The 18,065-nt window shown below is 43.0% G+C and overlaps 1 protein-coding gene across 2 annotated transcripts in view; it reads left to right on the plus strand.

Annotated features, from left to right (window-relative positions):
* The window catches only part of LOC144790978 (cytochrome P450 2J4-like), a 287,604-nt gene that overhangs the window by 198,901 nt on the left and 70,638 nt on the right, over positions 1-18,065 (plus strand). For both annotated transcript variants that reach the window (XM_078665598.1, XM_078665597.1), the window contains exon 8: positions 4,636-4,777. In XM_078665598.1, the coding sequence (XP_078521724.1) occupies positions 4,636-4,777 (142 nt within the window). The remainder of the gene's footprint in view (positions 1-4,635; positions 4,778-18,065) is intronic.

Consider the following 18,065-nt stretch of genomic DNA (forward strand, 5'->3'; position numbering starts at 1 on the left):
GTCCATGTACCAGAGTCCCTAGGGGCGATCCGGAGGAGGGGCTAGCAGTGTGCGCTCCATTGCGATTGCTTCTATCTATATCAAAGATGTCAACCTTATAAGCATGTAATTCAGGACTATTCACAATTAATCATTGCAAGTTTGTTAAAAGTATCATTTTCGTCCTTCCCCAAGAATTTCTATCACTACTTCGCAGTAATTTCCTTGAAGGTGCTGTTTGTAATGTTAAATACTCCATAAAATGTGACTAATAGTTGCAGAGGCCTAGTAACGATCTTAGCTGGTCTTTGTCTTTAGTGCCTGAGCTCTCTATTATGGCGTCAACCAAATCTGTTTTTGGTCAGATACCTTCCCCTGAAATGCGATGCCTTGATTATTTCTCATCCTGTGACAAAAATTGTCATTTTTCTTCTTAAAGTGTATTACCATGATCTTGTAAAGTATCTAATACTGTGCAATACTTACAAAAGACTCTGCTCAATATCAGTATAAATGAGGATGTCATTGTTGTAGGCCAACACGTTGATTCCTCCTAAGATTTAATATATAATTTTGGGGAAAACTGAGGCTGCTGAGGCCAGGCCAAACATATACAAAGGAGTCTACCTGATTCAAATGGGGTACTGAATGCTGTTAGTCAGAAAGATTCCTCACTGAGTTGAGCCTGGTGATAGGCAACTCTCGGATCTCAGGGGCAAACACTTTTGCCTCCCCTAGTTTAGATAACATTTCCTAGATCTTATAAAAGGGGAAACAGACTACCAGGAGGTTACTATTTAGAGACCTCAGATCCACACACAAAGCCTCACATCACTGTTTTCTTCTTTTCCACAACAATAGGAGAGATCCAATGAGAGGATTGAACTGGCTGTATCATCTTTTCACTGCGCAGGTTATGCAGATGTTATTTTATTTGACTCTGGATACTCAGCAAAATGTTCAGCAACATATGACTAACAGGAATAGCTCTTGGTTTGAGAACAATTTTATGTTCATAACCATTCACTTTTCCAAGTTTACCCTGAAATATTGATTTATAGGTGTCAAAAAGGAGCTTCTTAAGATGAAGTTTGAGGGGCCATTGAGTCAACATGTGAGATTGAGCAAGCCATACCAGGTCCCAAAACAATACCAACCACCCCTTGGTCTCTCCATAGTGGTATGTAGTGACCTATCCTTGCTGCACACATCATGGTGTGTATAACTCTATCCTTATAACTAACACCTTCTTTAAAGTAACCCACCAAATCAATTTCAAACCCTCCAAATGCTACAGTACGAATGCCAGGGGCAACAAGCGTATGTGTTTCCATTCCTTCTCATTCAACTTGTCAGTCACTTAAGTGACAAGATCTCCTGAATCTACAGGGATATCAATTTCCAGATCACCAATTGTTATATTGCAAACTTGATGCAGCTCCTTGTCCAACTGTCCTACAAAGTTGCCCATCCTGATAAACAACACTATTCTGCCACCCTCTGTACATATATGATAAGATCTTTCTGCGGTGTCCATTTCTCATTACCAAATACAATCCTATGCATGTTTTTACATGCTCGACAAAAATATCAATCGTCCTGCATTTCATGCAAGTCTTGCCGACTACATGACAATGATTTGTGACCACAACATGTAGCAAGTTACCTGCACTCTAGCACCATTCATTACCATTATTTCAAAATGCTTAGGTTTGAACATAAGTGCATTCACAGTTCTGCTTCTTACACTTTTGAACTTCCTTGGATGCTATTATGGAACAGTTCCTCTTGCAATTTCCAATATCTGTTCCAAGCTTAGATTTCTGCAGCACAGTAGTCTTTCTTGTGTTCTTCAATTAAAACATTAAATCCATCAATAGACTCATGTTGAACTTACTAGTGTGTTTAAAATCTGTCTCTCCACTATTATACTAGTATTATCATTGAAGTGATATTTAAATCTGTTCACTGCTTCCTCAAATTTACCCCAGAAAATGTGGGCTGGGGGAACTAGCACAGGTACATGATCAAACATTTTTTGACCCTCTGTTCTAAAGCAGCTAGCTATAAATCATATTTTTTTCCCTAAAGGATCACATTTAGTGCCATCAATGGCAACCATATTCCTATCAAAAGTATTGTACCATTGTTTCTACATTAATCTCTGCATGTCTAGTTCTGCTAAGAAAGTGGGTGAAAGATTTTCATTATGCTGTATTGAATCCTTTGTATGAGATTTAGTTTATTTAATAGTGGTGACTCTGTACAATACTTTAAACAAGTTTAGATGGATGGTAATGCGTTATCACAAAATAAATGCTTTATACCACCTTTGTAAACATTAAGTCTGTGTGTAAGATCTGGTTACTGAAGGAAGGCTGTTGGAAAAAGAAATTAAGGAGAGCTCAATCTATCAGGCACCCACTAGCTTTGTCTACAACAAAGTTGCTTTAGGAGAATCAGCAAATACGATGCTTACTCTTAGCTTTGAACAGAGTCAGGAGATTGAGGCGATCCCTAAGAAGAACCCGACCAAACCAGCCAATGATGTGGTGCGGTTCGTGCAAGTAACATCGGTTGGGTGGTGTAAGGGGGGATTCCGAAGGACGATGCAGATGGAAAATTAAATAAATAATAAATGTTCCCTCTGCATCATCCCTCAGAATCCCCCCTTTCATGGCCCCACCCTGTTACCTGCTTGGACCGCGGCTGTCTTTCACTTACTTTAGCAACAGCTAGTAGTAGAGCTGGCGAAGTACGAGCTAGCACAGCCATACTCCATGGCCCATGAGTCTGTCAGGGCTGGAAACAAAAGCCAAAGCAGCATAGGGAAAGACGTGGTTATGCTTCCATACATGCTGAATGCTTCATAGGGGAGGTGAATATTGTTCAAAACAGCAGCACAGGAAAAGGCACCATAACACCGCAACACAACACTGCACTCTCAGTGGGGAATGTAATTTAAATCCATCTCTGGCTGTCAAAAGCATGTGAGGGGAGTGCGCACACAATATTTGAAGTCCCAGGCAATCCTTCAAGCACTACATACACATGGATTTGGTTGGTCCTCAGCGTAATCACAGTAGGGAAAGGCTGATAAACAAAGGCAGCACACCTTAAACCACGAATGAAGGAATGTTAAACTGTTTTTGATACTGCGAAAAGTGCCAAGTAGGTGCTGCTCTTCAGAATCATCCAACCCTTGATTCCAAAATTAGTTTAGGTTGGGAGAAACCAAATCCAGGTAGGCTGCTGAAGATAGTGTTATTGATAAATAAATAGAAGAACAGCACATAACATCCCTTTGGCTACTGCGCATGGCTCCCCCAGGCAACTGAAATCGAGTTTGGAATACTCACCAAGAGATGCACATCAAATATTCTACTCTGGAAAGGACTCTAAGGAAATCTACCATGAGATAGCCCATATCAGTAGGGTTTAGGGTCTCATGGTCATGCTTACTAGCATTGAGGGGCGGCGGGTGAACCCAACCCTACATGGTTTATCTGTGTTGCAGGAGAGGAAGCAGAGTCCATTGCATAGAAGAGAAGAGATGCTTCCATACTTGATGTATATCTAGAACCGCGATTCTGCAGCGGTGGCATTTTCTGCTTAATTTAATATGTACTAGGCATAGCACATAATCCACTATTTGCTGCATAATTTCCAGTTTTTTACAACAACAAAAAAAATGTTTCTAGCTTATATGTTCAAAAGTTACAAAAATAGAATGCCAAGCATGGTGTCCAGTAGTGCCAGACCCTTTTATGCATAATTTTGGATTACAACACTTGACTACTTATCCACCATCTACTTCATTATTTGCAGCTTTTTTAAGAAAACCTTTCTAGCTTAATCCCATCAAAGCATATGAAAAAGAGTGTAGTTCATGGTGCTCAGTAGTGGAAGACCAATTTCAAAGGTCAACTGTTCCCCTTTCAGGTGACTACTTCTATTTGGGTTAAAAATTTGTCCTAATGACATGTAACATGTTCAGTGTTAGTGAGTGTCAAATTGAAAAATTGCAAAATAACACTTCCAAGAATGTGCATATTATGATGCATTATTTCGAATTTCATGCTCGACTCTACTGCATTATTAAATAATTCATTATAATCTTCCTTTGCCTCATAATTCTAGTTCCCCTGTGACATACCAGTTTTGTTACATCTTAGTGCTCTCAAAGTTTCATTATGACGAAAGCTTCAAGTTATCAATTAGAGAGGTAGTTACAGGTACATCAAATTGTTTCAGTTCCTAGAGTTGCACATTCAATGCACTGACTTTTACTCTTTTTACAATTTCCCAGATGTACACTAATGACCACTGACAAGTCTGGGTTTTAGTAAAGGAAGTTATTATTCAACAGTGTTGCTCATATTACCAAATACGCTATGGAAGGCAGTGGACTATTACTACCCTGCTTCAACCTTAGGTCATGTAGATGGACCAGATAGTTAATGTAACCTTATTGATAAGTTGTTAATCCAGTTGTGGCCTGTCAGGGAGTGGCTATGAAAGAAAAGAGATCATGGTGGTTTCACATGGTTATATGAAGAACAAATCTGTCTGCTAAGACATCTTGTATGTAAAAAATAATGGACAATATTTTAATGATCATCGTTATGATACTTGGTCTGGTTTTATTTCTTGCAGGGTACCATCATTATACCTAATCTACCTTCTTCTATGTGTGATCCTGATTTCTGGAAAACACCTCATCAATTCAATCCAGAAAATTTCCTGGATAAAGAGGGACACTTTGTGACCACTGAAGCCTTCTTACCCTTTTCTGCAGGTATGTAATTCAAAAACAAAAATGCTCCTATAGGCAAGCCCCTACTGATTCCTGTTATCTTCTGTTCCATAAAACAGTGATCTGTAATTATTTTTAGAGTAAGCAATAGTGTCTGTGTAGATATTGTTAAGGTGTATTTTTCATAAAGGGATGTGTTTGTTGATTTGCTAACAACTTGTGGTACAAATTGACAGATTAGTGCAAAATTTGGAACTTGCTTGGTAAGTCTAACTCAGTTTCTAACCTCATATTTTGAGCAGATTGACCTACAGGGTGAAGTAAAAGTCGCTTTTTTCTATCATAAATTACATAGAAATGTTTGCTCTACTTAACTGAATTACACAAAACGTGATAGAATATTGTTGTGCTATGGTGTAACTCCATTTAGTAGTTCTTGAGATATTTTTGCTACTAAAAGGTGCCTGAAGGGAATTCAAGTGTTTTATGTATATCTTGACCGTTAATCTACAGATTATGCAAAGAGCTTATTCAAGGAGAAACAGAGGTTATAAAGGTAAACAAATGTGACTGGTCCTAAACCCTTTCTTGTTGACCTCTTCAAAATGTGCTGATCCAGAGAGGATTCACACTGGGATTCAGATATTCTTGAGATCTGATTGCCTCCCATGAGTGAAAATTCTATTGAGACATTATTACACGGTGTAAGGGAAGAAGGGGCATACACAAATCCTGCAGTGGGGGTAAAAAATCTGTAGGAGAAACTTGCCATTCTTATCATTACAAAATGCATTTGAGAATCAGAAGTGCTTAAAGTGAAATGTGAATGAACAAGGATGAGGAAATTTAGACATCACTAACGTACTGTGGTGAGTGAGACATCAGAGTCACATGTGTGAGAGAGACAGTAAGGCAGAGTGAGGGAGAGCAAGATATTTTTTTTAATTTATTTTAAATTTCTTTATTCGGTATTTCGCAATAGAAATCCATAAAAGCAGTGTTATCCATATTGTTACAGTAATAAGCAAAAGATCAGTTATACAGTAAAACTAAAGAGGAATAGTTAAAAAGTGTATCACTTCACATTTCGTTAAATTCATTGTTCTATGTTTTAAGCGTATTCCTTACAAATTTTTTCTGTGCTTAAGAATACATTTCAAGAAGTTAACAACATGATAAGAAATAGATTCAGACTCTAAAAACTGAAGGCGCAACATGGCAGGACGGCACTGTCTGAAACCCCATGATTTTAACAATGATAGCAGCCAAAATTTGCGATGATCATGATAAAATTTGCAAAACAGTACAGTATGTATGGTGGTCTGCACTGATTTGTCGTCACAAGGACAAATACCTAAAATTGGCTCCCAAGTATACGTCATGGGAAAGGCTACTAACCGATGAAAAAGGTTTAATCTAAATCTGGTTAGTAGAAGTCGATCAAAAATACCAATATCAAGCGTTAGATAAGGCTGAATAGTGATGGTAGTCTGGACCATAATTGCGTGGTGGACAGAGGCTTTCCCTATTTCACTGGCGAGCCTTAGTCCATCTAAGTGGCTCAGGGCCATTGCTTTCAGATCTTTCTTAGGTATCTCGCTGATCTTTGCTGGTGTGGTGTAAAATGTCTCTAGGCCTAGGTCTGTGAGGAAATTTCTAATATAGACGAGCCATCTTATTTTTGCTGAATGATCTAGTGCCATTGAGTCTGCCACAATCCCTTTGGTTAATGTGTTTTTATCAGAGGTCCAAATACGCCGCCACAATAGCAACGGTTGGATTTTTGCCAGGTCCTCTATATGTGATATGCCTAGTTCAATGTGGGACGCATATGTAGAAGTTCGTCTTGGTGCTGCAAGGAGGAATCTTAAAAATGAGTTTTCTGCAACCTGTAGAGCACTAACATCCACATGCCCCCAGACGCCCGCCCCATACAGTGCTGTTGTCTGGCATTTAGCATTGTAGATTTTCAATAATTCCACAGGCGACCGTTTGCCCAATTTCTGTGAAAAGGACATCATGGCAGCTATTGCTCTCTTAAAACAATGCTTCCTAGCCTCGACTGCCGCTTTCCAGGTCAATTTTTCATCTATTGTAATACCTAGATAGGGATACTGGGCCGTCACTTCAAGTTTTTGATTATTAAGGAATATATCCTTGGGCCGTTTTCTCCCTTTGCCTGCCACCATTACGAAGGTCTTCTTAATGTTAATGTGGAGGTCAAGACTGCCTATAAAATCCGAGTACCTGGAGAGTGCCTTCTGTAATTCACGCGGGGTACGTGCCAGTATGACGGCGTCGTCTGCATAGAGCAGAGCGGGAATCAGGCAGTGTTTTACTTGAGGAAGGTCCTGGGCGCCCCTTAGAAGCTCCGCCTCCAAGCTGTTTGTATAGAGGGAGAATAAAAAGGGGACCAGGACACATCCTTGCCTGACTCCACGCTCTACTCCAAAAGGTGCCGACAACTCGCCCTTCGTACCGAAGCGGACTCTCGCGGAAGCCTTGGAATATAATTCCCTCACAAAGTCTAAAAGTGGGGGGTCCACTCCCATTTGTGACAGTACTTACCAGAGCTTTGTATGGGACACGCAGTCAAAAGCTGCGGACAGGTCCACATACACCATGTAGAGCTTGTCCTGTTTTGCGTGAATATATTTTCCCAAGATCATGGATATATTTAGGTCCTGTTCTACTGTACCGAAACCTTCCCGGAATCCGAATTGTAGATCGGACAGAACACCCCTTTCCTCTACCCACTGCTGGAGTCGCTCAAGGATGACCCTGCCAGCTACCTTGCCCAGCGAGTCCAGCAGTGAAATAGGGCGGTAGCAAGTAGGCTCCTGGCGGTCTCCCTTTTTAAAAATTAGGACCATGACGGACTTGGTCAAAGACTCCAACAGCCCCTTTTTTGCAGCTGCCGTATATACACTGGTAAGTGTAGGGGCCCAGAGGTCCACATTGTATTTAAAAATGTCCACCGGGACTCCGTCGGGCCCCGGAGCTTTTCCATTTTTACTTAGTTTTAGGGCCAGAAGGACCTCAGAGATTTCAAATTCTATGGAAATGGGGTATACGGCAGCTGGGTGGGTTACATCGTCACTTTCTATGTCTGTTTTTTTTTTCTCGAAGATTTTTGAGAAATGGGATACCCAAGCTCCTTCTTCTATGGCCACTTCGATTTTAGGAAGATTATCGTCAACCAGGAATGGGGACCTTACTACTCTCCAAAAGGCCTCGCTATTTTTATCTAGGGCACTTCTATGTAGTTCGTCCCACAAAGCCTGTTTTAGTTCGGCCTTTCTCTGATTCCGCACGAACAGGTATTCTTTTCTGAGTGTGGCAATTAGCTGTAGATCTCTAGCATCGTTGTTCAAGGCCACTTTTAGCTTAGAGTGTGCCAAGGTGCAGCTATGGTTAAACCAACCTTTCTTATTTGATGTTTCTGCTTTTGGCTTTGCTGTAAGAAGGCCCTTAATAGTGGCTAGAATTATGGAGAAATTACTTAGAACTTCCTCCTCTGTCACCGTTAGATCTATGCATTTTATAATGTGGGGATGATTTAATAAGCTGTTCAGTAATTTGCCCGGGATTTATCTTCCCCCATTTTAAAGTGTACCCATTTAGCTGACCCATGTGTAGTTTATTCTGGCTCAGAGCTTTTGCTATCATTAAGGTAAGGGATTGTTGATGGATTAGATTGAGTTCTAACCTAAGGGCCAAATGGTCAGTTAGTGTATTTGGTAGAACCTCAAAGTGCTTGGCCCTGTTTGACAGACCATCCGATAGGAGGATATAATCGACTGTTGAGTGATATCCCCTCCCCACGTATGTTGGCTCTAACTGCTTGGTGTTACGGTTCGAATTATTGACTATTAGGAGATCCAAGTCTGATAATAGGTCATTCATAGCAGTACCCAGTTTGGTATGGCAGAAGTGGGTAAGGGGGTTATCCTGCTCATTCGCCATCCCACCACAATTTTTTCCAAAATGTGGACAGGGATGTAGATTAAAATCCCCCCCCCATAGGAAAAAAACAGCACCTTTACCTCCTTTGGCCTGTCTAAAATTAGAGAGTTTCTCATTAAGATTTGATACCACCCTCAAAAATTCTCCTTCCTGTTATAGAAATTAATAAGCAGAACTATCTCATTTTTGGGTAAGGAAAGGGAGAGAAGCTGGAAATTTACGTCCAGTTCAACAGTAGTTATTTTTAATTGCTGGATAGTGTTTGCTATATAAATATTTAATCCCCCCTTAGGCCTACCCATGGTCCCTACTAATGCTGGAGAAAAATACGTCCTAAATCCCAAGAGGTGAAGCTCCGTCAATGACCATGTCTCCTGAAGGCAGATGATTTGTTGTCTACCTAGCAGGCTCATGGCACTCCCATCTTCAATCTTGGAGCGAAGAGCGGCGATGTTCCAAGAAACAACGCCTAAGGCTTGGAGGTCCTTGTTGGGAACGTCACTGTTTGAGGTTCAGGGGTAAGCTCCAGCTCCAGCTCCAGCTCCACTGACTTGGGCCTAAAATGGTCTTCTGCCAGTGATGGTCAATCGACTAACTCAAGACCACTATATCTATTCATCGTTGGGATGCCATTCCAGCCCTCCCAACACGGTGGCTTTCTATAGGAATTCCTCTGATGTTGTCCTCCCCACTCTTCCCTCTCTCTACCCCGATATCGAAGGCCCACTGTGTGCCAAGATCCATCGTAATGGTAGCCATTACGGTGTCTCTGGGGGTAAAAGAAGGAAAGGCGCTTTGTTCCTATACCGCCAGTTAAACTCGGGTGTTCCCATGAACAAATATGGTCAACCAATCTAGGATCTTCAAAGGTAATAAGGACGCAGTCTCCCTGTATTGTTTTCCTGCCATGCCCTACCCAAGGAGCTCTTCTTACCATCAGAATCTTGGTTGAGCAATAGGGCGGAAGTGACCGATTCGTGCTGAGCCAATGTTGGGCCTTGTTCTTTAGTGACCAAATTGGTTCATAATTTTGATCCGTCAGTTCTGGGACGCCAGTCATTACGACAACGAAGGGACTAGCTTCTGGTGGCAAATTGACGGAAAATCTTCCGTCAGAAGGTCCTCAGTCCCACCCTCTGTTCAGTTGTGTTGCTGGGGTTTTTAAACCAGTGTTATTATGTTCCAAGTTAGTATTAGTGATGGTAATTGGAGTATTAATTAATGGCTTCTCTGTTGTCTTACTTTTGGCCACTATGGTTTGTATTGGTTTGGCTACTGCTCCTGGGAGAATAGATTTTTTATTTTGGGCAGTGGGAGTAGAGGAGGGTTGTTTGCCTCCCCCGGCCTTTTGTACCCCCTGATTTGGCTTGGTTTTTATAGAGGTTGAGAGTTCGGCTAGTACTTTTTCTATCTTGGACAGCCTAACTTCTAATGGTGTAAATATTTGCTTAAGTAAGTCTCCAATTTTTGTTAGCAGTTGGGTGTTGGAGTTATTGTCTGCCTCCTTTCTTGATGGTGAATCGGTTGCGATTTCTACACTAATAGGGGCCGGGGTATCATGTGGTGTATGATGTATTATCACCGTGTGGACGTCCTGATCTCCTATCAAAGGGGTACAGGGGTGCTTCTCTGCTGTCTTAATTGGAGCTTTATTGGGTTTTTTAGTTTTTTGTTTAGTTGGGCCTACAGGTTTTTTTTTCCTTATTGCTCCCTCTCTCCTCCCTCTTGACTGCCTTATCTCTTCAGGGGTAGTTTGGATTGCTAAATCTGGGGTTGTTTTCGAGATCCAAAGTTAATTGTGATTCAGAAAACTGTGAGACCGATAGATCAACTGTGTTTGGTAAGCTATGCCTTTGACCACAGCCTTCACTCCGTCTAGAATCCCTACGGTGAACCGGCGTTCTTGCATCAGCCAGGTGACCCACGGAGGATCTTTTTGCGATAGCTAAATCTTGGGACACTCTACGTTCCATGAACGAAATACTCTGATCTTTAAACGAGTTAGCCCTGGTGATGAAGTTATCTATAGGACCTATAAGTTGCCCTTCCTTAGCAGCGGTTTTGCTTCTGCTTCCTCGTGTAGACATAATAAAGATTTAAGAAATACTAGAGTTAAGATAAAAACAGTGAGTAATAATTATAAATATCCCTAGTATTGGTTTAGGACAAAAGAAAAGATACATACAGTTTGGAAGCTAGTCCTGGGTGATGATAGTTTTTAGAGGGGGGGCCGGGCCCGGTCTTTAACGGTCTCCAACGTGCTACAACGGGCCCGCCCTTGTCCCGGGCTTCTCCCGGGACGCTCCCGCGTAGCGGATGTTTGTGTCGGATATAAGGAGGTGGAAGTGGGCGGGGGGTCGGGGCAAGCAGGGAGAGCAGGTGCAGTTGGTTAGATCATGCAGGGACTCCTGGGAGATGGAGTCCCTGCGGCACTGCTCGCAGCCCTGCAAAAGTCCTGCCCTCGCCTCTGGTGCCCTCAGAGCTCACCCCCAGTTACTGTGCAAGTTCCTTGGTTCTGCGAAGCGGGAGCCGCGGAGCGAGTCCGGCGAGCAGCAGACAGGTCCCGAGTGAGGAAGAAGGAAATCAACGGCTCCTCCCGGCAAGGTCAGTTCACGACAGTGTCCCACGATGAGAGCAGGGACTCAGCTTTTCACTCCGGGGAGGGCGGGGGGGGGCAGGGCAAGCAGGGAGAGCAGGTGCAGTTGGATAGATCATGCAGGGACTCCTGGGAGACGGAGTCCCTGCGGCACTGCTCGCAGCCCTGCAAAAGTCCTGCCATTGCCTCTGGTGCCCTCAGAGCTCACCCCCAGTTACTGTGGAAGTTCATTGGTTCTGCGAAGCAGGACCCGCGGAGCGAGTCCGGCGAGCAGCAGACAGGTCCCGAGTGAGGAAGAAGGAAATCAACGGCTCCTCCCGGCAAGGTCAGTTCACGACCTTGAGAGCAAGATATATAAGACAGGGAAACATGGCCTTAAAACTGTAAAAGGAAAGACAGCTCCTTAAAAGAGTTTAAAGTTAATGTTTATATAATTTACCTCAAATCAGCAATACCTTCCTGCACAAAAACAATCCCTAAAGGCATTTTTCTCCACTGCCCCAGGAGGACAGTTGGGAGTGGTTTATGAGGTGGGCCGCAGGTTGTGTGAAATAAACCATATGATTGTGCTTCACATGGCAAAGAGAGGGTGAGTTTGTAGAATTACTGCCAGAGCTGCTGACTTTGGAACTGGGAAAACAGATTCCAGTGTGATGTCAGGTAAAATGGTCCAAAACTTTCTGGTCCTGTTTGCTTCATAAAATTGCAACATGAAAAACCTTTCCCGACGTTCACAGTTCTGTTTAAAAACTCACTTTTAATAAATCCTTCAGCACACATTCTGATGTACTAAGGTCAGGGGCAAGTAGAATTATGCTGCATGGGTGCCCAAAATTATGCGGTAAGGTTGACTAAATTATGTGGCAACTAAAGACAAATTACGCTACATAATGTAGTACATTTTTTGTTTTTATAACTTTATTGTTTTGTTATTTTTACACATGATAAAATGGTCTATGCACAGGTTTCGCCTAATTCCCACCTGTTTAACAACCAAATGCAGAAATATTCAACTGAAAAATGACCAGCTAACATCTGCTAAGGGCCTTCCACTGCGTGCAAACACATTGCCACATTTTTAGTAACATTTGATCAGTTTGACCTTGAACAATTTTTTTAAACAAAATATGCAGATTACGCAGCAGATGATGAATTATGTGGCGAGTATGGCAAATCGATAATTATGAGAAAAAAAGCCACTGCCGCAAAATCAAATATTCCTACTGGCCCTGACTAAGGTGGAACAATTCCAGATTTGAATTTTGAAAACAACGTAGCATATTCTTACATGAGCTGTACTGCATGAGTGACATGCCACATAATTACAATGCTCAGCTTGTGCATGGAGTATTTTTCATAGAAGAATGCTGTCATTGATTTGCTAGAGCTGACCCTTGGCTCAGCTGCCCCTGCTAATTTGTTGAGTCACACACCTGTAACTTGCACCATAGTCTGAGCCACAGGAATTCTGTGTCAGGGTTGAATTATGAGGCAAGAAAATTCAAATTATGTGATGTAATTTGGAATATTTTGTGATAGTATTACTATATTATTTTGGCATGTTCACACATGCTAACACTGTCTGGGCAAATGTTGCACCTCATTAGTACCAATGTAACACCCAAATACAACAATTAGCAACAGAAAGGTGACTGGTTAACCTTTGCAAAAAGTCTTCCACTTAGTACCTTTTGATACATTCAAGCTAGAAACAATTTTTTGTGTTTAAAATCTGAAGATTATGCAGTAGTTGATGGATTATGTGGCCTATGTGGCAAATCCATTGTTATCCGGAAAGGGCCACACCTGTGCATAATTCCAGTGACCCTGATTAGTACAAGGGTGTGAGGTTTCTACCAAGCACAGGATTTGTACTGGAAGAGGACCCTTCGAGTGCCAAAAGTATCCTTTACAACTTGTCCCACTGTGTGTATGCAGCACAGTGCAACACACATACAAAGTTTGAAAAATGGGGAGACTTTTAAAATTTGCTCCACTGTTATGCCTGTCTCAGAGAGCGATATGTATTTGGCTGTCTAACCACTGGCAATCACTTGGGGTAGCATTCCAAACCATTGTTCTTTTGGCCAGCAGACCAACTCAGTTTGGACCCAGTCATATGTAAATCAGTCTTGACTCTGCTCCAATAGGAACAGTCAGGCCCAAACAGCCAGGTCATTTTCTTCCTGAACCAGAACCGTAGCAGCCAAAGACTGCCCTGATTTTGCTAAGATTTTTGTGAAGTGTCTCCCTGGGTTTAGCTCTGTGTGGTCTTTTCCTCTGGTAGGGTTGGTGAAGAGTCATTCAAACAGAGAATAAACCCGGTCCTAGGCATGCACTGGTAAAACTCAAAACAGAGGATACAGCGGAGCAAAGGCCAAACATTTATTCAGTGGGTTGTGTGTGACCTTGTCATACAGTAGAAAAGAGGACAAGGAGACAGGGTGAAAGCTGATGATGAGGTGAAAAGGCAGAAGAAATGAAAAAGAACAGAAGGGTGAGATTAAACAGAGGTGGAAAGAATGAGGTTGGAGGGAAGAAGTCAGCTGTGGAGCAAGATATTAATGAGAGAAAGAATTGAGGGGTGAAGTTGCGATGTGAAGTAAAGAGAATAAAGGAAGAGGAGAGGCAATGTTGGAAAATGAACAAGGCGATAGTAAAGTCAGAATGGAAAGATGGGAGAGTAGAGAAAAGGAGAAAAAATAAGTATGGGGAATGGAAAGAAAGAAAAGATAATTGATAGGAAAGTAGAAAAAAATAAAAAGGTGGAGAGGAAAGAACATATGGGAGTGCGAATGAAAGGGATGATGTGAGTGAAGAGAGAAAAGGAGGCACATATGGAGAGGATGAGCTATGGAAGTGAGACAGAGAAAGGAACACTTGAATAAGCAAAATATAGAGGGAAAAGAAGGAAAGAGGCATTAACTGTAGAAATAAAGAAAAAGGAGGGAAAGGAATAATGAAGAAAAGGACAATAAAACAATCAAAATAAGATAGGTAGACCAAGACGTGACAATCAAGGTCGGAGACAAGAAGAGAAATGAGTAAGCCTAGGTGGTAAACTTTGCTCCGCTTGCGAATTTTTTCCGCACTCCGTGTTACGCGGAGCTAACAGAGTTCTGAAAAACTCTGATCGACGTAGCAGAGCGGAGCTTTTTTCCTCGCTCGCATTCTTCAAAGTCAACTTAGCGAGAGCGAGTGAGGAAAATCTAATTCCTGGCTAAATTTTTCCTTGTTTGCATTCCTCAACTTCAAGTTGGCGAGCGTGAGCATTGAAAATAAACCTCCTAGCAAGATTTCTCAATGCTGGGGGGTGTCAGGGTTCTCATTGCGAGTGGTTGCGGATGCTTGTGACCGCTCGCCTTGAGAGAGCTGCCGACTGAGTAAAAATCTACTCGTGTGGAAGAAAGGAAAGCAGCGCCCACTTGCGCTGTGTATGGTGCCGTTCGCAATGATTGCACAGTACGGACAAGCATCCAGCACTGAAAATCACAGTGAACAGCATTTTTCTATCGGACTCCAACATGAACTCCACCCAGGGATAGAAATCAGGTGGGTGAGAGAGAGGCATATTCAAGAAATAGATTTTATAGAGTAGGATTGGAATGAGAGTGAACCGGGAGATTAGAAGGAGTCTGTGGGAGAGAGAATTTTAGGTCGTAGATTGAAGAGATGAGACAGAATGAGGGAGACTTGGAGCAGAGTAGAAATAAAAAAAAGGAAAAGTGTAGAGGGTAAGGAGGAGCAAGGAGAGCAGAAAAAAACTAAAACAAGGGACGAAGGAGATAGGGACAAACATGAGAGATTGAATGGTAAGGGATAGGAATAAGAAAAGGTGCAAGGAGGAGATAAGTGTGACATGGAGAAATCAAATAAAGAGGAACTGTATTAGGGGTCAAGATGCTATGGCATCCATGGCCAGAGGTGTGAGGTGCCCACTGCACCCCTGTAATGGTTGTCTTTTAATACCATCCCAGAGGTAAGGGGAGCATTTCTTCTCGTTTACATTAGGGTCCATGGCACCCTTACTAGGCCGCTAATTTTGGTAGCTTGCATACCATATTGTTTTTGTCAAAATATAATAGTGCTTGTGCTGTTCTACAGAATCTATGACCTCACGTTGACTAACAAACTTTGAAGTAATATTTTAAACCACACAGTCTGCTGTCATATGCCTTTTCCTGTCTTGATAGGGCTTGCATCATAGGAGTATGCATAATTAATACCATGTATCTATATGCTTGCATATATTCAGTGTTTTGGCACCATGGTAGAATGCTACCTTTTATTTACTCTGCTGGTGCTCGCAATCTTATGCACCTGTTTCAGTCTAATGAATGTCGCAGCAAACATGTTTTATACTAGAATGACGCTGGTTCAATAAATGCTTATTGGAAACGTCCCCATTGTTTATTCTGTGTATCTCTCTGGGACTAAGTGAGCACGAGTGACTGAGCAAAAAGTGGTGTACTCTTTCCACGATCCCTGAGGGGTCGGGGCTGTCATGTTTGATAGTTGCCAGAAACTATTCACACCTTGGAAAGGTTGAGGGGCTTATGTTGGTACTGTGAGCTAGCTGGTCTACAAGCGAACATATCCTTTGGGGGAGTCTAGAATCAGTCTGGACACCAATCCCATAGTATATGTTGTTTAAACGCGCAGATCCTATAAAGATTTATAGGAACTACATGACATGGCGCCCAACGTTGGTTTGGTTCTTATTTAACAGTCAAATCTGAGAAGTTCAGTTGTGCTTTCTCAGAGACCCTACTAATATTTACCCAGAGACGTCTGGAGTGGGAAGGGAATAACCAGCCACAGCTGAGTATGCATATCCTATGTATTGACTGTAGGTTTGTTCAAGCTTGAAGGATTTCCCCATATTATGCAAAATATTATCTCTTTTCCTTAAAAACGTCCACCAGTGATGCCTAACAATGGATACGCTGGTACGCGTGGCACTGGCACGGAGGCGGTGGAGAAGGCAGGTGCTCTTAATATTTCAGGAAATTGCAGACATGCACTTAATATGAAAATATTGGATTATGGAGTTCCATCATTGGGTGGGACAGTTACCTTCATGATTGAGGCTTACGAGGCATTCAGGACAGAGGTATTCTATTCTTGGATTATATTCATGCATGCAGATGCACACACACATTTGTTTCATACGTACATTCCAGATGAGACACCTGACAAATACGAGGAAAAAAAGGTCCAGTTAACTTACCAAGAACATTTAAATTGGTTTAAATTCACCCTCCCTCATACCACAAAAATAGTGAGACTCAGTCCGCTAACCAGAGACCGAGCAAGCTGGCTAGTCCTAGTTGCTTACACACCTGTGAGAAGTTGGCCTGATGTGCAGTGCTCACTATTCTAGTGATCACTATATATCAGTCCAAACAACCCTTATTGATGATTGGTTGTAAGTCAACCTTATAGACCAGCTATCCTAGTAGCATGGATACGAGCAGTCTAAGGCTAAGACTCTAGAGGGCGTGTTAAGCCAGCTGTTTTACCATCACATTACCCCTTGAACACCCAGTGAAAGGACACCACACAAGTGTTATGAAAATAAACAATGTATTTATTAGAATCACAACAACCCTGTACTCTTTATGAGGACAGGGTGCTAAGCACACAACAAAACTCTTACGAAAATACTTTTAAGTTAGCACGTTACACAAATGCCCGAGGGGCACGAAAAACCATATACGCTAAAAGTGGAATGCGAATTACTAGCAGGTAAGTAACAGTTCTAATAGGCTTTGGAATCGCTAGGACTGGACTAGGGAATCGTTAGATTACTACTAGGAGGCCCAGGGGACTCGGGTGCAGAGTGTGCACTCTCACGCGGGATGCGGGACAAAGTCTATGGAAGCTAGAATTCACAAAGTTAGTGTTCACGGGCGAACCCGACCTGGTAGGGAGAAAACGACAGTGGATCCTGACCCTTGGATAGTGAGGCTATGCTGGGACACCGGAGTGCCGAAGTTACCTAGCCCAGGGGCTGCAGCTGCATAGGTCTGAAAAGACGTCGGGGATCTCGTTGCCGGACCAGGAGCCTGGAAGGAAGAAGTTGCTGGCAGGCGACCAGTGAAGGAAAGTTCGATGGATCCAAGCCTGGATCAAGGAAGAAGAAAACCTGAAAGCAGAGGGGACCAAGTTCTTGAATCACTAGCCAGTGATTAAGTGGGCACCAGGACGGCACCGGGCGAAGTCACCGCAGTCAGGTGAGTGGGCGCTGCTGGGCTCTGCAGTCTCTCGGACCAGGAGGCGTTGTCGGCGACCAGGATGGAGGTGCGAGCTGTCCCACGAAGGATGAAGTCGTTGGCGTCGAAGTTACCCAGGATTGGGCAACAAGCCTTGGCTAATTCAAGCCCACGCGGTGGACTTAAAATGGCGTCTTGAGTGGACCAGGAGGGTCCAGGGTGCTCCTCTTCTGGGAGGGAGCAAGGGCCAGTCTGGAGCAACCAGACCAGCAGCAGAAATGTCGTCGGGCGTCGTCAGGAAGGCCACAAGCCAACGGGCTAGTAGCCAAACAACGCGGTGAGCAGCGGAAAGCAGAAGGGCCCCACGCAGATCGTGGAGATGCTGGGGGGCTGCACTTCGGAGCTGGAGCTGCTCAGAGTCGGGGCTTCTCGGACCCCAAAGCACTCACCAGTAGATTACTCGGCGGGCTTGCTGGAAAGAAGTCGTGCAGTCTTGCAGATGGCCGGTCCCTTGAGGTCTCGTCGCACCCACGGTTCTCAGCTGGGCTGTAGA

The sequence above is a fragment of the Lissotriton helveticus genome, chromosome 11 (genome assembly GCF_964261635.1).
Source record: "Lissotriton helveticus chromosome 11, aLisHel1.1, whole genome shotgun sequence".
Taxonomy (NCBI): Eukaryota; Metazoa; Chordata; class Amphibia; order Caudata; family Salamandridae; genus Lissotriton; species Lissotriton helveticus.